Source organism: Pelmatolapia mariae, linkage group LG10_11 (genome assembly GCF_036321145.2).
Source record: "Pelmatolapia mariae isolate MD_Pm_ZW linkage group LG10_11, Pm_UMD_F_2, whole genome shotgun sequence".
NCBI classification, from domain to species: domain Eukaryota; kingdom Metazoa; phylum Chordata; class Actinopteri; order Cichliformes; family Cichlidae; genus Pelmatolapia; species Pelmatolapia mariae.
Window position 1 is genome coordinate 52,826,252 of NC_086236.1, and position 25,261 is coordinate 52,851,512.

At 39.4% G+C, this 25,261-nt stretch overlaps 1 protein-coding gene across 4 annotated transcripts in view; it reads right to left on the reverse strand.

Moving 5' to 3' along the window:
• The window catches only part of LOC134635784 (protein spire homolog 1-like), a 40,389-nt gene extending 15,567 nt beyond the window's left edge, over nucleotides 1-24,822 (reverse strand). For all 4 annotated transcript variants that reach the window (XM_063485335.1, XM_063485333.1, XM_063485334.1 and 1 more), the window contains exons 1-6: nucleotides 24,228-24,822; nucleotides 20,167-20,195; nucleotides 10,742-10,975; nucleotides 6,254-6,379; nucleotides 957-1,031; nucleotides 557-721 (exon numbers count right to left, since the gene is read on the reverse strand). In XM_063485335.1, the coding sequence (XP_063341405.1) occupies nucleotides 557-721; nucleotides 957-1,031; nucleotides 6,254-6,379; nucleotides 10,742-10,975; nucleotides 20,167-20,195; nucleotides 24,228-24,570 (972 nt within the window). In that variant the 5' untranslated portion in view covers nucleotides 24,571-24,822. The remainder of the gene's footprint in view (nucleotides 1-556; nucleotides 722-956; nucleotides 1,032-6,253; nucleotides 6,380-10,741; nucleotides 10,976-20,166; nucleotides 20,196-24,227) is intronic.
• Between the last annotated feature and the right edge of the window lie 439 nt (nucleotides 24,823-25,261).

Here is a 25,261-nt window from a genome sequence, read left to right on the forward strand (position 1 = left end):
ATGGCTAAGTTTACACCAAAACAACCTGTTATGGTACTGTTTTCTGGAGCATTTCATTAAATGATTTGAACTGTGGTGGTGTGTTTTCTAGATGTGGACTTACAGAACAACTTCAGGTATCACACTGAAGCCTTAAAAGACTAAAACCAAAACTCAATAGTACACTTAAAAAGTGATTCTTTGCCCTCATAAACATGAAGCCATAATGTTTGAGTAAAATGCAGCTGAAATATATAAAATCAAAGGTTTATTTATTTAAATCATTAAGGAAAATATGTTTGGTATAAAAAGAATCTAAAACAATCAAGTGAAATTTCCATTGACTAGATGCCATTAAATGTAACATAGCATGTAACATAACATTTTCTGAGTGTATGCAGTCATCATTTCATCACATTAGTGAAAGGCACAGTTATACTGTATCCAATAATAATCAATGCAACCTTATGATTTTCATGAAGCAAGCTTTTTCCTGCTGGATCAAAACAACAGTGCAGCACTGAGTGCAGCATTCGAGTAATATTTTCAAAGCTGCAACACATGTTTTGACACTGACCATGACTTTACGCAGTTTGTAGCGTTTGGACCTGATGTCATCCATGAGCATCTCATAGGGAGTGAGCTGGTACTCAATAGGCAGAGGGTTGTACTGACGCTCCTGCACCTTCTTCAGCTTGACTCCTTCACGCAGGTCCCTCATCACCTGAACCCAGAATCGAGCCTGAGAGGAGAAGAAGTAGTGAAAGAGGAACCCAGTGTAGAAAAGAGAGGCTAGCCTCTGCTTGCACACAGAACAGGGAAACAGGGCGCCATCATCATGTGCAGTGGCTCTATCAATCTCAGCATGGTTCCTGAGAAGTTCTTTGATTACTGTGTGTTTACCGTGATATATGAATTCATGGAGATAGCTTCACGTGAACATTTGAGGCTACAGTCAAAGGTTGAACATTGCATACCCAGTCAGCATTCTGTAACTCGTTCAGGTCTCGGCCAGGCTCCTCTGATGACTCCTCCTCCATCTTACGGAGGTTCTGGTGGAAAAAGAACAAATCAAATTTAAAAAGTGTTGTTTTGGTAAATAACAAGACATGGACTTCATCCAGTTCCTATATGTAAGCTGTTAAGTGGCTTCACTCAAATAGCTTTGAATTCACAGCTACACAAATCTTTATTTCTCTCATGCTGCCTGTTATGCAGCTCCTGATGTTAGTCTCTGGCTTCAAACACTCACTATTAGTTCCAGACTTTTAAAGAGCCCCCTCTGTAAAATCATAGTTTTCTTACTGGAAAGTTTTGCAGAAACTCAAGCTGTAAGAACTGTAAGCTTAATGCATATCTTTATTATTATTATTATTGGAAAATAATAATAATTTAAGACATTATAATGTAATAATTTAATAATTTGAGACATTATGACAAGAAGTATGAAGTATGGAAGCAAGTCCCCTTTAATGTTCCCCTTTAACTTTTATATTAACAGGATGATACCATAACAAGCTTGTAAAAAGCAGTAGACAGACTGAAAATGTGTTTCCTCTGGTTAATCTTTGCAGTGAGGCTGTCCTGATCATGTCACAGGAGGGTAAAGTTTGGTAAGACAATCATGGGAGTTTGCCCAGCTGACTGCCGAGTTAAAACCTCAGGTCACAGGGGAAATTAGAATTCGCCATCATCCTGCGGGGGCACAGCTGTGTTGACTGACTGCTTACATAACATCACTCGCAACAGGCTTTTTGGTGCATCACAAGTCAATATGTCTACAGTGCATACAGTACTCCAGTCAAAAGATAACAAGATGGTCCCTGATGCTTTATGACAGCCCATCAAAATAAAGCACTGATAATCTAGCCATTGAAGAGCATAACGACAGCTTACTTCAATTGCTGTAAAACACCATTATCTCATTTGGATGGACAGCAAAACTCCAGATCAGATCAAAGCAACATATTTCCATTCCACTTGAGCAGCTTCTTCCACGTGTTCTGCATTAATTAAATCATGAAAAGTAATCCACAATGTGAATGAAACCTTTTTGCTGCTAAAGGGGCCACAAAATAAAATATTCAGGGCATTTGCCAACTGCATGTAAAACCTTAGTAATTCTGCCTTCTGTTGATATTATTCATTCATTTTCTCTCTTAACAGCTGACAAGAAGCACGCAACCCTGAGCAAATAGGAGCACAAGTTGTCTGTGAATCACCACTAATTCAGCTGCTGTTCAGCAGCAGGAGGCATCTCTGTGGAAAGATAAAGGGGCTTTATTTGGCAGCGATGTCTGGTAGCAGTGGTTGGATGAAGATGGACTTTTTGAAATGTGTTTAACAAAGAACACCAAAACACACAAACAGGACAATGGGTTTGAAAGGAATTTAGGCACATTTGGTTCTTTACAGAATAATTACTGAGAGTCTACAGTTAGGTAGCAGGTATACGAGTCTGTACACGGACTAAACGCTGACTGATGTGTTTAGATTAAATAGGGATGAATCTATATGCCATTAGGCGAAATGGCAGATGCCACTCATTTTATGCTGCTGCTTCTTATATCAGCTTACTATTAATTCTTAGGGCCAAATTTATTTAACGGGGCAAAATAGCTAAAATAGCATAATTTTTATTTAATCACAGTTAATTTCACTATCAAGCACAAACAAAATAAGACATGCTTTTGTTTTGGTGCTAAAAATTTGAGCAATAAACAGTAAAGTGCATATTGCAAATGTATCCATCATTTTTGCCTTAAGAAAGAAAATCCTGAAAAAACATTTGCAACAGGTTCAGCACAAAAATCTGTGAGTTTCCAGCTTTTACATGCAAACTTGTCACTGTGCTCTCTTTGTAAGTACTGATAGTATTTTTTAATGCAACACATTATTAAATCTGCCCCTTATTGACTTCTTCTGTTGCATTTGCTGAATAGCCTAGATTGTATTCCTGCACAGTTGGCTATCCTATTCTATTTTTCTTGCCTCAAAGGACACTAGTAAGGAATGTTTTAGCAAAAAACAGTATAATGGCTATTAGACAGGAGTGTACCTTGAAGTGGCTCGCAGATTTTCACTTGCTAGTGCCTCTCACATATATATGGGGTTTGAAAATATACCTGCTACTGGAATTGTTAATCATACTTATAGTAAATAACTGTTAATAAAATCTGTTTACCGTGTTAACTTTTTAAATTTATTTGTGGTGACATTTTGATGTTTAGCATGTTATGTTTACCATCTTGCTTTAGCACTTTAGCATGCTAAGGTCTTTTGACATTGCATGAGAAGAATGGCATAGGTGGTCACAATGACAATGCTAAGGTGATGTTTAACAGGTATATTATTCATAGTTTTAACTATTTTAAATATGTGTTAGCATTACTAAACTTGTTAATTAGCACAAAACAAAAAGTAGAGCTGAGGCTGATGGAAAGGTCATTCGTTAGCATTAGCATTATAGGTTCCACACAGAGTCCTGTTTCTATTATAGTATAAATGGTACAACATTTTATGTTGTACAAGAACCATCGCAAAACTATACAATGGACTCTAGTTCTTTTGGCACTTAAAAAAAAAACTGAGTTCAAGAAATACGTCTGTATGCTATCGAGTTTTAACAAATGAGAAACACAGCGATGGTAATGACTTCAGTTTACAATTACTGCAACCCCCAACTTTCCTCAAATTTAAGTTTCTGTCTTAGCCTGTTCCACTCTGCAATAAAACTCTCCTTTCCTAAGAGTTGCGTAACTGACCTAATCCTCCCCTGTATTCATTCAGATGCATTACACGCAGTGAAAGGGCAGCAGCAGTAGTGCATAGCAGGAAGGAACCCTGAGGTGAGACGTACAAACACATACACACAGCTCCTTAAGGAAACTGTTCCAACCCACAGCTGAGCTCCAAAATGCTCCCAAGGAAAACAAAGTCCACAATGACTCCTGCCTGTGATCTTAATGGCTGGGTAGAAAAAGAAATAAAACAAAACAAAACAGAGCAACGAGACATGACTTGAAATAAAAAATGAGTCAATAAGACATTTTGGTGAAAGAATCACGTTGTCAACTGGCATTACATTTGCTCTCAAAGACTTTTCTTTAGAAAGATTTAGAAAGATCTGCATTGTGTCTGTGCAAACCTGCTAATCACCGATCTCTAGGGAACATTATTAGAAATCACCTGCCAGGATCCCTGCTTATAGCAGGCATCACACCAACAAAATGCTGTGGAGAGAATTAATCCTCGGTGGTATGAGAACAACTTGTAAAAATATTATAGTGCAAACCTTCCAGCCACTACAATAGGACTGTTTTCATGATCATGCCAGGCTGAAGGCTAGCTATGAGAACCTGAACTCAGCGCTCTTGGAAGACTGAGAGTCAGCATGTCTGCAGATTTAGTCATCTATGTCTGACATGCACGACAAACATGTCACTATTTTTTTCATGGTGGCTCACTTCAACCTGTCAACTGGGAGGGTGTCAGTACATGGCATGTCACCCGCACACAGCACCCTTGCCTTACCAGTTTATATCAAAATTGCTACTGCAAGTGTTTTGCTCTTAATCATCACCGTCACCATAAATGTGTTGCTATTTTGTAACCTCATAGCTTGTTCTTGTATAAGGAAATCAGTAGTTTTATTTCTGTTCTCATTCCTCTATTCCATGTATTAATGTATATTAGAATTAACGAGCGGCCCATAAAATGAAGACAATAAAATCTTCATTTTTAAAGCTGTGAGTCAGAATCATTTGTGGTTATATCACAGTATGAGTAATGTAGGTTGAGCACGCATGTATATTAATTCATTCGCTCTTTCCCCAGCCATTCCCACGGATGCCTTTCTGCATCAGCTGACTGCCTTCTGCGCTGTCACACAGTAAACAGGGCTTTCACACACATACTGTCTTCATGTCTTTGTGAGTCACATTCATGTGTATTGTAAGCTACAGTCCAGCCTAGTGATGGTGATATAACTAAAAACCATTCAGGTGGTTTATAAGAATCTTTGATACTTAAGATAAGATTTATGGTCGTTACATAAAAATTGTCTTCTCTGTCAATAGTTAGTTAGTTGTTCTCAGGGCTAGCCAAGTGGTCAGCTAAATAATTAGCTGTGAGTCATAACGTTATTATCCATCATTAAAAATTTAAGTTATGCAGATTTTCCTCCGTTTTGTCTTTTATCGCCTTTCTGACTTTTGGCTGATGGAAATTCTTGTTTAATTTGGACACAGCACAATCTGTGCTGACAGGTGAAGTGAATAATACTGATCATCTCTTCCTCACAGACCACTGAGTCAGACCATCTCCAAAACTGCAGCTCTTTGTGGGGTGTTCCCGGTCTGCAGTGGTCAGCATCTACCAAAAGTGGTCCAAGCGGTGAACCAGCAACAGGGTCATTGGCGGCAGAGGCAATGTGATTCACGTGGGGAGAGAGTGCTTGCCAATGTGTTCTGATCCAACAGAGTTACTGTAGCTCAAAATTGCCAAAAAATGTCATCCATTCTGATAGAAAGGTGTCAGAATACACAGTTCATCACAGTTGGTTGTGTATGAGGCTGCATAGCTGCAGAACAGCCAGGGTGCCCATGCTGACCCCTGTACACCAGCAAAAGCATCAACAATGGGTGCGAGAGCATCAGAACTGGACCACGGAGCAATCAAAGAAGGTGGTTTGGTCTGATGAATCACGTTTTCCTTTGCATCACATGGCTGGCCGGGTGCATGGCTGTGGCTAACCTGGGGAACACCTGGCACCAATGGGAAGAAAGGAAGCCGGCAGAGGCAGTGTGATGCTTTGGGCAGTGTTTCTTCTGGGAAATCTTGGGTCCACGTGGATGGTACTTTTACACGTACCACCTACCTAAGCATCGTTACAGACCATGTACACTGTTTAATGGAAACAATACTCCCTTATGGCTGTGGCCTCTCTCAGCAGGATAATGTGCCCTAACACAAAGCAGTAATGGTTCAGGAATGGTTTGAGGAACACAACCACGCGTTTGAGATGTTGAGATATTTGAAATCTTGGCCTCCAAATTCCAAAATCTCAATCCAATTGAGCATGTGTGGGATGTGCTGGACAAACAAGTCCCACCTTGCAACTTGCAGGAGTTAAAGAATCTGTTGCTAACATCTTGGTGCAGATACCACAGCAAAACTCGATGGGTCAGGGCTGTTCTGACAGCAAAAGGACTCACACAATATTAGGCAGATAGCCATAATGTTATGTCTGATCTGTTTTATCAAAGGACCCTACCTCTTTGGCACTCTTGATCTTCTCCAAGAAAGTGCGCAGCTCTCTGGTTTCTGTGTACAGGGCTCGGCACACTGCCTGGTAATGACTGGGTGCATCTGACACACTGGGTAGATGAGCTGTACACAGCTAAAACAGAGGAAGCAAAAGGATTTTCAGTTCACACTTCACACAGCTGCACTGAAAGAAAATCAAAAACAAAAATCAAAAATACATTTACGGTGACACACAATTCAATCCTAAATTTCACGCTCTTACATTCACTTCATTAAGTTTCAAGATTTTCTTTGGGATTTGTTTGTTTATTTGAAAGCCTGATCAGGTTTTCAGGTCATTTATGACATTATTAGTTGATTGATTTTGTGCTAAGACAATAACAAGCTATTATTTTGCAAAGCATTGCATTAGATCAGATAATATAGCAGTCTAACAAAAGCTGGCATGACAATGACAATAATTAATCTGACTATTTTGATTGCTGGTTTCATGGGCACAACAACAGCACTCGTTTAGGTTTTAAATGAAGTATAGATAGTCGTATCAAGCTAGCACTTAGTTAATGGATCTCAGTGGCATTATATAAAAGCAAAATACCCCCAAAAGACACTTGTAAACAGCTGTTATTGACTGATGAACACAATTCACAAGACAGCTCTGCCTGAGGTCAGCCACGCTGCTGCTCCACAAACAGACACACACACAGCGATGACAAAATATGCCCTTGTTTCTCTTAGAGGAACAGAAGGTACCTTTGGCCAACGCTCTGCATGCTCTTGGCATCTGTGTTTGTCCAGACTGCAAAAATTTCACTAAACATGGAAAACACCAGACAACTGTCTCGTTTTAGAAACTTTAACCTGCCAATAAGTGTGGGAGTAACAGAAAATAATGGATTCAGTTAAGTGTACATAAAATTCTTTTTTTTAATCCAAAATCAAAACAGTTCCATTGAGTGGATAAACATGGCTCTAATCTAAAATAGTGTCATCCGGGGTTAGTACAGTAGGACAAAAGGTAAACCAAGGAGCACAGGGGGTGAATGGTCTCAGGGGGGAAAAAGCAACAATTCAAACTGACAGCTAGAAAGCCACAGGCCAGACTGCCACACCGCTCCCATGCATCTCCTTGGAGAGCAGTGTTGGTGTGCATGTGTGCACTTGTGTGTGTGACTGGGTACATGGTTATTACGTAAACAGTGCACAGGCATGCGAGGACTGACACAGTGACTCTGCTCCATTGGACAACAGAGATGCATGCCTCCCAGCAAAGATGAGCCTGGCAGCCCGAGTGCACTGTGGTTCTGAGCTCTGCTTTCACTGAGTTTAATATGTTTAATATTTAATAGTTTAATTTTTCCACACACAGACCTTTTCCTAAACACTTGCCCTCTTTGTTTGCATCTGTTCCTGGAATACCTTGGTAGATGATGTTTTCCTCAAGAACTGGAGAACCGTTTTAGCTTCACACATTGTAGAGAAAATGTTTTATAAGTGTGTATAGTTCCAAACACTTACACCACTCATGTCTGTTTGGAGAGATTACTACTTTATTTCACTTTCCTTAGATTTGGAATTATGGATGTTCACTTGCAAACGAGTGATTACCTGCTCTAAGTAGGAATAACATCGCCTACGTCTTCCATTACTGGAATCATTAAATTCTGTTTTCTCTCAGCTGTTGCAGGAATCCTTGATCAAAAAAATATTTTATATGTGACTGACCAATCTTTGCTCATTAGCTAAACAGTTTTAACATTTGTAGCTGTATGAATCTCTTTTTGTTGGCAGTAAATTGGAATAAATTGGCAACAAGCTAAAAATAACTCAAATATCACATGCTTCAACCTGCTGAGAAGGAAATGCAGCCTGCTAGCTAAAAATATTTATCTTTAGCTAGCTACCTATATAAGTCTGTTTTTAACTTTGTCTGTGTTCAGCCTGGTGCTAATTCCATCCATTAGTCGCTTTTTGGATTCAGGTTCGTGGGGGGAAGGGGGTTACCCTAACAGAACTGGTGCAGGCACAGGGAGAGGACTCAAACACCGCACATCAAGGCCAAATCTGCTGGAGACCTCACATAAAGCATATACAAGCTAAACTGTCAAGAAGCATCTCTGTACTGAATAAAGCTAAACATTTTTTGCCTTCCAAATCACTCCAGGTACTTTACTGTACACTTATACTGCCATATTTGGAATACTGTGTGGAAATCTGGGGAAATACATACAAAACTTCACTTCAACCATTATGTAAAATTCAGAAAAAAGCAATCAGGATCATTACTAAAGCAGGATTTAGAGACCACACTAACATTATGTTCTTGAAGTTTATGGATCTTGTAAAATATAAAACTGCAAAAATTATGTACAAAGCCAGATATAATATGTTTTTTGACAGAGAAGGGGACTATGAATTGAGGGGAAAATTAAATCTGAAGACTCTTAAAGCACGGACAAAGGTTAAAACCTTTTGTATTATCAATTTTGGGGTAAAACTGTGGAAAAGTTTTCCTGTGGTTCTACAGCAATGTTCAAGCATTAGTCAGTTCATAAAGATGTTTCGAAAACTGCTTTTGGAAGAATATGAAACTGATAAAGTTGATCACCCATTGTATATGTAACTATTAGGGGTGCAACAATACTCGTATCGATATTGAACCGTTCGATACAGTGCTTTCGGTTCGGTACGCATATGTATCGAACAATACAAAATGTTTTATTTATTTTATCAACTTTTCTTCTGACGATGGTGTCTGTGTTGAGCGCTCAGTGGATCTGCGTTCGACTACTCCGCCTAGGCTGCACTGTCAGTGCAGATCCACTGAGCGCAGCGCAAGCTAGCAAGACAGAAGCTAAGCTCGTTGCAACATGGCAACTGCCTCAACGCTACCCGAAATTGAACCTCCCCCACCCTCATTCAGATCTGGCATTTGGAACTATCTTGGTTTTCATGTGAAGCATGACCCTGATGGTAAGCACGTCATGGACAAAAGTAAAACAGTATGTCGGATGTGCCATGCAATGCTCAATTGGTGGGAACTAGTGCGTTAGCGCAGTTAGCTTGTTAACGTGTTGACGCCGTCCAGCCCCACGCACGGGGCGATCCGCAGTAACTCGTTAACGGAGATTTGCCGCGTTATGGCGTTAATGTCATTTTAACGAGATTAACGCTGACAGCACTAGTGGGAACACAACGAATATGACTGCACATTTACGCCGATATCATCCTAGTGCAAAGACAAGTGGAAGCAGACAAAAACAACAAGCACGCATGCTACAAACTTTACCCGAGTCATTTAGACAGCCGTTAGCACATGATTCTCTTTATGGGGACCTGATATGTTTAATATGCTGCTGAGAATATACCCCAGAAGAAGGGTATAGTATAGCTTTTATTTTGGAAAGAGCCATTTCTCTGTAATAAACTCTCTTTTCCAAAGATGAGGGATTCCTCGATCAGATAGATTTATTTATTTTTTATTATTTTGTTGTTTCAGCAACATTAAATTTAAAAACTGTACTTTTGAGTTCAAATATATATTTATAATTTTAATAAATGACAAATTAAAAAGGCATGAACATTTTTTTGTATCGAAAAAATATCGAACCGTGACACCAAAGTATCGAACTGAACCGAACCGTGAATTTTGTGTATCGTTGCACCCCTAGTAACTATGCTAAATTGTATCTATCACTGTAGCTATGTTAATACATGCCCTTCATTCCTTGTTTATTGTGTGGGGTAAGTAATGATGGGAATTAGGGGTAACAATGAATCGTGGGATTCAATAGAATGTTGAGCATGGGGTAGGGACTAATAAGTATGTTATACTTCTTCCTACTCCATTTCAGACTTAATAATTGTAATTTCATGTCATTTAGACTCTATTTTATTTTATGTATTTTCTTTTTTTTTTGTTTTGTCTGAGCACATACGTGTGTGTATTTACATATATATTCATATTTGTATATGTAAATGCAAGGATGTGTACTTGTATATGTCGTTTTTTTACTGTATATGTCTGAAATAAAGATACAAAAACAATAACAATAACAGCTGATTGGTGGACCCTATAGCTCTTACCCAGCACCAACTACTGCACCTTCATTCTGCCCTAGAGGATTAATGTTTTCATGGGTGACCACTTTGTCCACTATTTAAAAAAGCTGTTTTACCTCATGTCTTTTACAGTATCAGCCCACTTTAAGACAGCTTTCTCTTAATTGGTCAACCTCTGTACATAGTGCTTGTGTGCCTGTGTTTCTTAGCTGTTTGGTGCCTTGCAGAGATGACCTTTGAGGAGTAGATATCTGCTCAGAGAAACTGTTAGTATATCAGTATGCAGAGCAGCTGGAAGCCTCTGCTTTTGAGGGGATTACTTTTACATACTTAACACTTATTAACTAAAATTACTTTATCTCTTGGCAGTATCCTTTTTAACCACCAGCCATCAGTGGCTGAACATACATATTAGCGTCCACCAGCTGCTTACATTGAAAATATCTCTGTAGCCACGAATGCCAGAGACGTTATCAGAGTCCTCCACCTCGTCCTCTTCCTCTGTGGCCTCGTAGCCTTCGTCAAGGCATGCTTCCCTCTCAGCCTCAGCCATGTTAGTCATGAGATCAATGAGCTGCTCCAGAGGAGGACTCAGCTCCCTTTCCTCATTCTCCTTCAGCCCGTAGTCCAGAGCCTTGTAAATCATGATCCCCAGAGACTCGATCACCTGCAAGACAAAAACAACTAGTTTATATGCTATTACTAACTCATGTCCATATGTTTATTAGAATCATCTGTTTTCATTAATAAATAAAATTTAACATTTGTACATCTAACATGCCTTGATCATTTAAAATAAAATTCATCTATAAATATGTTGTATCTGATAATAAAGATGTGATCATAATAAAAATGATACTCTATTATACATTTACTCTTTATAACTGTTAACCATTTGTCACATAATAAAAACAAATATAGATTTGTCCCTTTGTTATTCAGTATGATCCCCTCTAGTGTATCAGGCCTGAGTGGAACACGTGCAATATGTTGACTGCACGGCTCTTTGCAGAGGCAGCTTCCTCAGTCACCACACAAACACTCCCTCATGAAGATCATATGCACAGTCAATATCATATGCATACAGTCAGGTCCCAGTCTGGTCCCATGTAAAGAAAAAGACACAGTAAAGTAGGCTTTATTTAGGGTGTGGCTACTTTTTTTTAAGCTCCTCCCATTTTAACCTGCAGTATCCTCATGTTTGTCAGGCAGATAATATATGATCAGTCACTAAGACTGTAACTAGCTGCTAGCTTGCCTCTTACCATGTCTAGTGTATGTAGCATAAAGTGGCTTCATCTCCTTAAAACAGCCATCTCTATTGGCTGGAAATGACTGTAAAATACTCCACGTCAGCGAGAACAATAAATTGTCTTTTTTCTGTCACAATGAGTCACACCTTTTATGTACAATAATTGTATATTAGTGTAAAATGAATGATTCGAGCAGTTTCAGCTGGTCATTTACATGAACGTTTCTGTGAATGAGAGAGCAATAACCTTTATGCAGCTGTACGCAAACAGATTAAAACACTTTTAAGACACTATGCTACTTTTTCTGGATTTATCACATTTTTGGGTTGTAAACATAAGCAATAAACACACATTAATATTTAACAAGTTTAGCAAGAATCAGCCTGTTGTGACCTTACCTCATTCAACAATAATACACACTTGACAAAAAGGATAAACATTAGAGTAACTATGCCAAAAAATTCTTACTAGGTGGATAGATTTTGTCAAACCAACAGCGGCATAGAAAGCTTAAAAAATATAGAAAATTACTTTAAAAAATTATATATTATTTTCTTTTTCACAGGCTGATGCATGTAGGTCAGGAGATGGTGCGCTTGAGTTTTCCTGGAATTGGGGAGTCATGGTGGATAAAGCAGACATTGCCAAAGCCAAGATAAAAGAGTGAGAAATCACAGAGAGGATTATTCTGCAGCCCTGAGCACTTAGACAAGACTGAGAGGGGCAAAAACCAAAGCAAAACACTGGGAGAAATGACAGTAAGAAAGACATGAGACGAAAGCAGAGGAAATAAGCGGAGGTGAAATATCAAGAGACAGGAAAAGAGGAAAAAAACTGATAAAAAAACCAGGAAATGATATGTTGAGAGGTCAAAGGGGGCAGTAGAAAGGTCAGACACAAGGATCAAGTGTGTGTGTGTGTAGACATGAAGATCAAGGGCAAATCAATGAATGCTCATGGAAGGAGGAGTCATATGAGACATCCCCCCATCAGTGGGTAATGACTGAGTTTTCTCAGGGGGAAATGAATGCGACCTCTTTGTCTGAGCTCCACCTGGGCCCACACCCACTGACAGATGAGACATATTCAACCCAGGATGAACACACCCCACACCCCGATTTAACCGATTATCAATGCATAGTCACCCCACAGTATGTTTTACTCAATAATGTTTTAACAGTACGTGTTCAGTTTGTGGATTTTTAGGCTCCTGTTTCTTATCTCCTCCTCCTCCATCATAAAAAGCCACGCCTTAAAGTATTCAGTCAAGGTCTGAAACAGCATTTGATCTGCAAAATGAGATTAAATGGGACAAGACGGACTACAGCGGATTCAATCACATTTTTTTCTTCACAGCAAAGATTAAGAGCATCACATTGAGATATATTATTCTCCATTTTGCTGGAGTGGGTGTTTAGTTTAAACCAGCATCAGGACCAGAATGGTGCTCATTTAAAGAACAAAAGGCTCATCTTTATCGGCTGTAAGAAAACCAGGCAATTAAGTTTGGTTACAGAGCATTAATAACAAATAATCTAAATAATCCTTGGCATAAAATTGCCATTACAAAGCAAACAGATATTCCAGTATTTTACAATCCTAGCGTCTCTTTATTAAAAATAATATGTTTGTAAATTTATGTAATTTCTCTCTAACTTTTCCTTGAATTGCAACTTGAAACACAAAACTTTCTAAATGAGCTCATCATTTAAGGTAAAGGAGACTAACACGTTCTTGACAAATAATAAACTGCAAATTGCGACTAATGGACAAACCTGAGCTGTCCCTGTGACTGTGAGGCTAAAGCAAACATGTCTCCATTCTACTTTAAAGTCTCCCTGAATGGTTCCCAGGCTTTCGGGCAACCAAGCGGAATGATGAGATGGAAAGGAGGAAGCAGGGGGAGTAATACTACAGCTTTGTATAGAACCTGACCTCAGATACAAGCACCAAACATCTAGCAGGATATGATGCGAGCACAGAATCTTATATTTACATGAATCATGAAACATTTAGCCTCTGTCCTAATTAAGTACATTATTGATGTATGTGTGTGAATATGACCAGGTTTCTGCTGCCACGTGTTCACTGTTTTAACATAAAGTTTCCTGCGGTCTGGAGTCCAGTATATCACAGCTTAACTTGTTAAAGTTGCTTACATTTCTATGATCTATGTCTCTGTTAGAAATATGACTCCTTTTTGTTAATATACATCTCCTATCTGGAGATAAAATAAGGTTAACTAACAGTCCACTTAGCCAATTAATATTTTCAGCAATATATATCAATACACACAATTCAATCCATTTTATTAATATGTAGCAAATTTAGTTAGACGTGTATGTGTGAATAACCAGTTCAGATAAAAACAAGCTCAAGACAACAGTGTCTGACTGAGGAAGGTCAGGAAGGACCACAGATGGAGAGGAGGCTGGCAGTAACAATGCCTATGAATGTGGCAATGAATACCAGCTGTAAGAGACAGTGAATCACACTAGCTTTAGATATTTGGCTTTGGGTGGCCAAACACCAGTGCCAGCTTTACAAATTGAACAACGGCTGAAATGTGTGAGCTCTGCTCTCTAATATGCAAAAGCACCCAGCAAAGGGCCATAGTCTAATTACCTAGTAAAGCCTTTCAAATTTGGAGGATTGCAGAAACAATGTGGGGATTTTAAACACTTATATGTCCTAATTAGAGGGAGCAGAGAAATTAGGTCATGTCTGTGGCAGTAAACAGGAAACAAGAACTGGGAATCCTTTATTTTTAAAAACTAATTAACAGCACTACAGTCGATTTCAGTGTTTTCAGAATATTGTGTTAAGAATTATACCATAAAAGTTTAGTTCATATACCTTTTGACAACGACAGCTGGAATTTAGGCTCAGTGACAGTCCACCTGGTGTCATTTTATTTTACAAAGCCATCGTGGGTTTGCCTGATATGGTGTTCTTAGGGCAAGGGTTTCAAACATAGGGCCCAGGGGCCAGGATCAACCTGGCAAAGACTATAATCTGTTTTACGGGCTGATCTGGAGCATTCATCTTTCCACATATGAGTGCGAAATAGCAACAACATTTCAAAAAAGACCTAAACCATTCAATAATAAATAACTGCAAATAAAGACAACAGTCTCCTTTTGGTTATAATCGTCATGACTGAAATCAAGTATAGCATTAGTTCCAGCAGGCCAGCAAGTCACGGTCACACCAGCTGATCTCAGGGCTAGCTCACATTAGCTAGAGTCTCAGCTGAGGCTTCTACTCATCCTACTGGCATATCTCCTATAGGGTCCACTATTTCATTTTCTAATCGAACATTTCTCTCATTAATCACTCCCTCATAAAGTTATGCTATGCACAATGTGCACCAACTTCTACTTCACAAGTAAAGACTGTATATTTATGTTGTGGAAAAGAGAGTGTCTTTATTTGGGGTCTTTTTTTTAGGAGTTTACCTTTTTTATTGGCTACTGAATTATTACGATTGCTGAACAGCACAAAATGCAAAGATAACAGGTGCTTTGTGCTGTAGTGTCCTGTTTTCCTCCTAAGTTAGGGAACTGTGTAAACTATAAAAGCCTTAAGATAGCACATCAAATGTTAAAGCTTACATGTTTTACTCGTTCTTTGGAAAAAATATACTTATCATGATTTTGATGCCAACAACGCCTTTCTTAATGGCTACATTTTGAGCAACTTGCTAACATCAACATGCCAGTGACGTGCTAGTGATATAGAGTCGGGGCTGAGTGGAATATCCTTATATCTGTTGTCAGAAAGAAAAATATATGACTAATCTGTTTTATTAATATTAGTTTTAAAAGGTCAGAGGGAAACCAAATAGTAATACTTCATTATACGAGGGAAATCAACATGCCTGCCCATGGCAACCTTTTCAATAGTCATTGAGTATTTCAGTTTTAATATAAGTGGTTCACTGAATGATGTTACATCACTCTATTTCTTTTCAGACCACTTGCGGGTCTTACAAGACCAGTGTTGGGTCACCTTACATTTTTCAGTAACAGACTAATGTAACATTTTACTGTACTACATTCATTCTTCAGTTATTTACACACTTAGCAAATAGATTTTAAAAAAGCTAGCTAAGCACCCAAAATGATGTTATTAAGCTGAGTAAGACACTTAAGCAGCAGCCATCACTGAAATTCAGCAGGTAACAAAAGCAGTGGCAGTGGCGATCACTTCAGTCTCCTTGGGCTTGTTTTCACCTTTACCTACATATTACAGAAATTTAAAAGCAAAAGATCATATATGTGTCCTCATTAGGATAGGGATTTGTGTTGGCATGTGGAACTTTAGTCTAAGGTTTATATTGTTAACTAACAATTTGTTTCAGGTCATTTAAACACAAAAGTAACGTGATGCAAAGTGTAACAAATTGCTTTCTCCAGTGAGTAATTAAGTAACAAACTGGATTACTTCAAAAAAGTAACACACAATATATAATATGTAGAAGACATAGAGACGGCTGAAATCAGATAGAACAGTCATTTTTACATCTAAACTAAAACTGTTAGTTTCTGCTGCTGTGGTACTGTTTTGGCAGTGCCACAGCAGCATGTCTGCCACACCTGCAAAGTCTGACAACAGAAATCTGAACTTTTTTTTGCTTCTGATACTGACCAACATAATAATAATAATGATATATGTCAGTGCAGTTCTCTACATCGAACCTATTTTAAAACAAGTGAATTCAGTGAAATTCACATGATTACAAAAAGGTTGAGTGAATATGAAATAGTGCAGATGACAATACGTCATATGTCCGAAGCATAGGCTTTTTCCTCTTAGGCATACATTTTTTTCCAGTTTCCTGGCCACGCTGCTCTGAGCTCTGACTATCATATGACTGGGAACAATTACCTTGGTTTTCTTGGAGATGTGTAACCCAGTGAGTTCACATATAGAACAGAGAAAACCTTTGAACCACACAACATTCTTTCCCCCTTAGTAGTTTGCCTCTACTTTTATACTGTCTGTTTCTCTTCTTTCATGGCAGCACAAGCCTTAATGGGAGAGTAAATGCAAATGAACATTAAACTTGCAGAGAAAAGACACATAACATCTGACTGAAATTTCTGTTTACATTAAACACTGGATGTGATGTTAAACTCTAATCCCTTTCATGGCGTTAAAGCTCAGGACTTGAAAGAGCACAAGGTATGCACGGTTAAACTTTGGCAGAGGGGAATGTGATGAAGCATAATCCACAAATGCCTGAGGTTACACAGAGTCACAGGACTAGGATGCTCTACTGAGGGGTCAACAACAGCCTTTTTGCTAAAGCTGGCGCACATAATCATCATATTTATGTCAAAATATCTGCAACTCCAAAACAAAAAATGATCCATTTTCAGTGAACTCATCTATTCTGATTATCAGGCAAACAGCGTTAGGCTGCCTTATGCTGTGTCGGTGAATCCAGCTCACTGGCTATGAAGAGAAGCAAATCATCTGACATTCACAGCCAGATCATTTGCAAGAGTTCCTGCTGTTTGAAGCCATGTGCAGATAATGCCCATCACACATATGCTCTCGTTCAGCTAGCTCTGGGCTAATTCCACACTGCATGCTATAGCAGAACGCCTTCAGTCCTGTCAAGCATCAAGCAGCTCCACCAACTTGCCAGTAGCTTTCTGATCCATTTTGCCACACACTGCATTGTGAGAACTCATTTGTAGTGCAAAGCTGCTTAGCGGGGATTTGTCTATACAGTTTCCCATTCACTGCTTCTACAGCGGACTGCATGTGTATGTGCTCGGGTTATTTGCTGACAGTCCATCTGTTATTGCAGCTCTATTACACGCCAATCCAAGTCCTCAACGCCTTGAAAACTACTGTGCGCTCTAATAAATTGGGAAGAAAAAGTGTGGTAACTACAGTGACAAAACAGTTCCTAAAAATAAATAGCAGAGACGCCAACCCCTCCGTACTGTAAGACATTTCCAGAAGCTATTATCACGATCATTAAGAGCAGCTGATAATAGTGCAGTGAGAGTGCACACTGTCAGTTTTACAAAGACATTTAATTAAGGGTGAACATTCTCCCAGAGTGCTCATCAAAGAAGGAGGCCTTGCTGGGTGACATTTTAACTAGTCAATCAGAGTAGCCAGCTGGGAGCTCTGCAGCTGAAAGAGGAAATGGGTTGGTAGAATAGACAGACATACAGTAGATATACACTTTATTAATCCCATGTTCAATTTATTACAGCAGCACAAGGGTCAGAAAGAAAAAGAGAATTAGTGATATATTAGAAAATAATAAAATAGAAAATTAAGTAAGAAAAATAAAGTAAGAAAAACCCCAAACTGCTACAAATGCAGAATCAATAAAATACTATATAATAGTAATTTTTACTGTGTACAAATTCTACTTCACATAGCATGATACACTAGAAGACCTGTCACAGAGATATTTTTTTACATGTACATTAAGTGCAGTGGGAATGACATATATACATGCATTTGCTTGTAGGTATTTATCATGTGTGCATATTTTACAGTCAAACTGCTGTTGGCATGAACTGCTACAACCGCTCTGTGTTTCAAAGGGTCAGTTTACATATCAGCTTTGGATGACTCATCACGGTAAGTCTTGCTCAGCCCGTGAAAACAGTTCTGTAAAATGTCCTGTCGATCTACAGGAGATTTTCAGTTCCTGAGAAAATAACCCCTGGCTTTGGATTAATGACTGCAGATTTAGAACAAAAACTGTACACAGACCCCAGAGTTTGGAAAATTACAGGAGTTTGTGAGGCAGCAGTGAGGCTACAGAAGCTTTACCTATAGCGACTAAAAATCAAGCTATTTTAGCTTTTGTTTCTTTATTTCATTGTAATAAACCTAGATTTATGTAATGGTACATTTGTCAAGTAATCCCTTACAGAAATACTACAAAGTTTACTTCAAAGTTTAAAGAAATACTACAGTTTGCTTTTGCTTGAAGGTTAATTTAGAGGACTGTTCAGTTTTTCCTCCACATCAGAGCTGATGATAACTGTTCGCTTGGTTCATGATTCATTACTTTGCCTCTTAATACCAGCAATCAAGGCTCATTATCCATCAGTACTGTGATGTCATGTCCAGCACGTCTTTTCATCAACTGACAGAAAGTAAGGATCTGTACGATTAAGAATTCATCCTGATACCTCGAGCTGAGGTCTCATCATCAGCTACAAGGACACTTGGAGAGGACATCACTGGCCAAGAGCAACACCCTAGTTTATGTTTTCACCACATGGCTACTTTTGAGTGTTACCTGTAGTTTGCACCCAAAGGTAGACCAATAATGATCTGATTTCTCTCCCTAGGCTCTTTACTTAACTGTGCTGTAACGGGCTGTTTCATCATGAAGGACAGAGCACTGCTCTTCTATCCACTTTAGTCTTTAGTAGTCCTTCAGGGCTTATGGCGCTACTGGGCCTCACAAGTTTATATATATATATATTAGCAATGAACAAGATGATTTGACCACTCTTAACAATTCTGCAGTCACATACCTAGAAGCAGAGATACTAAATGCAAATAAAACACAGAAGATTTCTCCTTAATTTTTCATAAACTAACAACAAACCACAAAACTCTCCCTGCTCGTGAGAAGTGGATAAACCCAGAATCTTATTTTCGTCCTTTTTCCATCAGGACCGGCTCATCATAGCATGATGTCGATTTTGTAAATCTGAAATTACTTCAAGGTATTAAAAAGCACATCTCATTCCTGTATCAAAAAATGCCCAGCTGTCAGCGGTTGTCATGACATCAGGACACTAACCACAATTTCGCTGCTGAACATGCAAAAAATGTGTAAATACCTCAGACTGGACACAGTCTGGTATTTGTTTTGTTGGACTGTTCAGGTCTTTGTAAAGCCTAAAGTGAAACCAGTTCCTTACTGAGAAAATGAAAGCACATTTTGAACTTGTTTCATTTGTTAAAGGTATTAGTTTTAGAGGCAGGGGAGCCAGAGCAGTGGCACTGCAAACATCAGGATTAACACACACCCAGGGCTTACGACAGTTTCAACCATAGCACTATCTGACACTTGAAATAATCCTACAGGGTGTCCGCACTGTAATCTGAATGATATCTCTGTTGTTGTGACTGGCTGCTAGCTTACTGTAAGTGGCTAATGAAACCATTCACAAAGAGCAAATATTTAAAAAGATAATCATGTCACTATTGTGGACAAGAAGCCATTATTTGTACGTACAGCCACATATTTCTATTAATAAGTATCTCGCTAATTGAATGATTGGTTCTGTTCCAGAAAGTCTGCATTTGCTCAAGTCTCAGACTTAATCAACTGCAAACAATATTCACAAACTAACTCCACCCAAAGTAATCTCTTTGTGTGAGTATGCTCATTTAAAACACGTTTGAAATGAGAATTTTTCTTCATTTATTTCCACTCAGCAAGTGGATTCCACAACATATATAAATACCAAATAAAAAAATAGATACCTAATTCTATTCACCTGCTACTCTATAAACAAGGAAATACATCCACATACAAAACATGTGCAAGTGTGTGATGATGAAATAAAAATAACAACAGCAGCATTAGAGTGCAGTTACTCACCTCTGTTGTTGTGCAAGGGCTGTATTTACCTGCAGATTAAAAAAAGAAAGCACTGTTATCATGAGCAGCAAAGAAGCATGAGGTACTCAAACTTTGTTGCATGAATGAAAGGTAGCATATTATTCAGCTACAAATCCCGGTTCAGCTACAAAAGTTCTTTTTGTAGGAATAAAACAGCAGTGACAGGACTTCCAACCAACTACGAAAACTGATTTACGTTTATAATATCAAGGATGAGAAATTCTCAGAGAACATAAAATTACTGGTACAGTGGTGTAGTTGTTAGTGCTCTTATCTCACAGTGCTTCATTCAGTGCTTCTCAAAGTGTGTCCATCAAAGGAGACATGTGTGAATGTGACATCGAAAGACCTTAGAAAAAAGTGCTTTTATGCATGAGTGAATGAGACATGTTGTCTAAAGTGCTCGAGCAGAAAAGCGATATATAATAACCAGTCCATTTACAAAAAATGATTTCAAGCTAAATTCAGTGCAGTATCATCAGCAACCTCCTTTTTCTTTATTTCCCCCACAGAAATCAAACTCATTTACCTTAATTTCACTTCCTGTTTTAAAAACAGTTTTACCTTTATTTGATTGGACAGTGAAGCTTTCCAGACAGGAAAGTGGGGTGACTGTGAGGAAAGACACATCACAAAGGGTACAGGGTCAGGATTGATCCCAGGGTGCTGGCCTTCCGGTGTATTGTCACCTGCTCAACCAGGTGAGCAAAAATGGCACCATCAACAAGAGACCCAGAGAACTGCTGCTCAGTGGATATTTCTCTTTTTTAGACAATTTGCTGTAAACACCAAAGATGTTTGCGGGGGAAAGTTCTTGTAGATCAGCAGTTTTCTGAAATACTCAGACCAGCCCATCTGCCATCAACAATCATGTCACTATCACTGTCACTATCAATCTTCCACATTCTGATGCTTAGTTTGAACTTCAGCAGGCTGTCTTGGCCATATCTACATGTCTACATACTTTAGATTGCTGACCAGTGATTGGCTGATTAGATATGTGCATTACAGTTTTCTCCATCCCTGTGATGGACTGGCAAACTGTCCACTCGGTAACCCGCTTCTTATCATGCGTCAGGTGAGATGAGATGTTAGTCTGCTTCACAATAATATTAATTCATCTGTATTACTGTTATTTGTTGTATAGATCTGGGGCATAATAATCACCAGTGTTATTGTTTCAGAAGTCACATTTTACAGTAGATTAAAGTATCATCACAGGATTTTTAATATGTACCATTTGGGACTTATATGCAGTTCCTCTGTGGTCAAGCACCTCCTATTTATCGGTGATAACAAGTTTGATTTCTCAATAAACTGATTTTGGCAAAAGCCCTCTTTGTTCTTGCCATCATTATGCAAGCTGGAATCAATTTCAACAAAATCCCTAAGCTGTAACGTATTTATCAGTTTGAGTATCATGACCAGTGATGACAAAATTCTCCAGTCGAGAACCCGCGTCGCATGAATGCGCTCCCTTCAAAAGGAAGAATGTAGCATTTCTCCAGGCTACATCAGCAGAGCTTTTACATCATGAGTAAACAGCCTGCAAACAGATGACCCTCTAAACAAACCCCTGTTTTGTATTGTAATACGCAGGAATGCAACATCATGGCACCACTGACATCAGCCCACAACTTTAACTCGCATCAGTAGATTTAAATGCCGTGCTGCTGAGGTGAAGATGTGTTAACTGCATCTAAAATGAGCAGACAATCAAATGTGCCTTCAAGATGAGTCAGTCAAGGAGAGTACTGGCATGAAATTCCATCTATTTCTAACAGGCATGAGCAAACACATTTACAGTCATTGAGATGTAATAAAAAGTGTCAGGTGGCCTGGTTAAATGCTGTATTACACAGCAGACATGATGTGGGTTTAAACGACAACAGAGTCTAAAACAAACTGTGTTAGGATTTAACTTGAAGCCATGTTAGCAGATGATAGCTTCAAAAGTCCTTAACCTTTAAAACCTTTACCACACATTTATCTCATTATTTACATGAATGGCTTTGATTATTAAGCTTGTGCATTAGGAAGACAAAAGCACAGCACTTAGTCCAACAGTTTAGCTCTATTAATCAATAAACATGCAAACACATTCCCAAAATTACAGAATATAACGGATAACTGAATGAAATCCCAACTATGACTCCAAACAGTAGAAGTACAAATGCTGAATACTGTATAGCCTTCATTAACCATTTAAAACCATTTAACAACTGTTACATAATAATATTTATGTGATTGCACTTGATAAGTTCAAAATCCGTTCATATGAAAGCCTTTGGTGTGTTATGTATGTATATGTATATATATATATATATTTAAAAAAATAACCCTCCACTTTTCTCTAACAAACTTAAAAAATAATACAAGAACAAACAAATGCAAATGCAAGAACAAACAAATGCAAAAAAACATACTGAAATGCCGCTGCTATTTGCAGCATGATGTCACAGTACACAGGCAACAGAGGAATAAAGGCTGGGATGACTCCCCTCTCCAGTGGTTGCATCCATGTTCCTAAAAATAACCCATTCATTCTATAACCATATAGACATACAGGCCAAAACCAGCATGAGCATCACAGCTGAGCCTCTCAGATTTGCTCAAAGACAAAGCAGGATGTGAAATGTATTGAATCAAAGGCCATAACACTGACTCAGCAGGGTTGTGTAACAGTGCGTGTACGTCGGAGCTGAGTTGAGAGCACTTCCCTCAGGCCCTCAGGTAGTCAATTACAAAGACAGAGATGGATAGGCATTAAGTCAGTCTGCTCTGCACTCTTTGGGTAAATGTAAATATAGACGAACATGAACACGCCAGCTCTTAGTCTAACAACATCAGGTGCTTATTTTAAGCAAATGTTCACAGACGCACCCACAGAATAAGGCAACACAAATATCACATAGCATGCTGTGTCATCTGTTTTGTTTTGGTTGGATTCCAGGCTTATCCCTCAATTTAAAAGCTCGACCGTGCTAGAAAAATATCCACAAACACTAATTCTGCCTCATGTTACACATGACCTACCATAAAGTACAATAACATCAGGATTACAACACTATAGACACACTTTAAAGGCCCGTAGGGGTAGCTTGAGAATATTACAGCGGTTTTTCAGTTGGCACACTGCTACTACTCCCTCTCTGACTCTGTTATATTTCCAGCATGGCACTAAAAACACTGCTATAACTCTAACTAGCTCTTTTTGTTTTATTGCCTCTCATTAATTTTAGCCAATGAATGAGGCTCCCACAGGTAGAAGTAACAGCTAAATATAACCAAGACCTAAATGAAAAAACAAGGGTGATGCATCACTAATTGTCCCTGTTCTCTTCAGGCACAAGCAGGGCAACAGTCCACGCCTTGATCTGATCAGTGCCCGCATTTCGGCTCGTAATCACATGCTTTAATCAGATGAAGCGGAATGAACAGCCTGATCTGATACGAGGTGACAAAACAGGCTGACGGGCTCTTCATAAAAAAATAAATAAAAGAGATGAAACCACATGATGCCCACACACGTGTGTTTGCTGAGGAGGAAACAGTGAAAATGAGCGGAGACGCATGAAGCCATGTGAGGGAGAGAGCGGCGGGGGTTTGTGATGGTATTTCTTTGTGTAGCTGAGATCAGGTCATGGAGCCTTAAGTACTGGTTGTTTTGGTGCTGCATGATGCAGATTATGGACTAATCCTGACATGCAAACTGAGCACCTGGTCAGGAAAACACACACACACACACACACACACACACACACACACACACACACACACACACACACACACACACACACACACACACACACTTATGAATCTTTCACGTGTGAGCTCAAAAACATGTGCGGAGCTATTTACATGATATTTTTGAATCGCACCTCTATAATAGTCTCACTGGGGCCCTTTCTTTTAGGTCTAATGTTAACATTATACGAGAACGTGTTGGAACAACACACTTATATTATTTAAAAGACCGGTGATGGTTTGGCCTAGATCTGAGTAGCTCTAGGCACAATCACACTTATATAATATTTTACCTTCACAGCCCTGGTGGTCCACCCTCACAGACCCGTCCTTCTGTATCCTAACACCCCCCGGTCCGAATATCCTCCTCGGTGTAGCCGCTGATGATGCTCCGGTGGCGGCAGCGCCCCGGTGCTCCTTCGCCAGCGTTCTGCAGCACTGGTAGCACACCGCCCATGCCTGTTCCTCGTTGATGGGCTGGTTATAAAGCCTCAGTATCTCCTCCAGAGACAGATCATCCGCTCCTGCTTCTTCCGGCGAGTTCATCGTGTTGTGATGCTGCTCCTCATCCCGGCGAGTCGCTGCAGCAGTATCCTTCAGCCCTCTGTTGTCCCCGCCGCATCGTCGTCCATCCATCCTTTCATTATCTCAGTGCAGGAGGCCCGATGGCGAGAACAGGTCCAGGCTCATGAGCGAGTACTGACCCGGAGGCATCGATGCTTCCCTCTTGCCTCCCCAGGTAACAGCAGCAGCAGCCAGTCAAACAGCACAGCACTGGATCTGGATCTTTCCCCGCCCGCCTGATGTTCAGGCTTTGCTACCAGCAGTCATAAGATACGGTGTGTTTATGCGATTAAGCCCCGCTCGGTGTGTGTGGGTTTGTCTCACATCGCAATTCAGCAAGCTAGGCTCAGTCATTTGTCACATGATCTCTCTCTCTCTCTCTCTCGCTTTCTTTTTCTCTCAAAGTCCTGAGTGTGCACTGGCATCAAGTCAGTGAGGCAAAGCAAAGAGCCGTGGCCCCTGTAACACAGTAAGTTGTTTGGTAATTTGAGTAATCGCAAAAGGTCTGCAATATAAACTAATGTCTGCTCTCCGTTATTACCTGTTCACATGTGTTCACATGTATCCGTGTAGAATCTGAGGTCTAATAGTCCTTTCTGAAGTTGGTCTTTGTGACTGATGTAAACATAAAATGGATCTACTCTGCTCGTTTACTGCTTCTTCTTCTTTCTTAATATCTTTTTTGGAGTAGACTCCCAGTTCATAACTTTCTTCTGCTTGGCCTGAACAGAACGTTTGAACGCATATCTGCCATTTCCCCCCA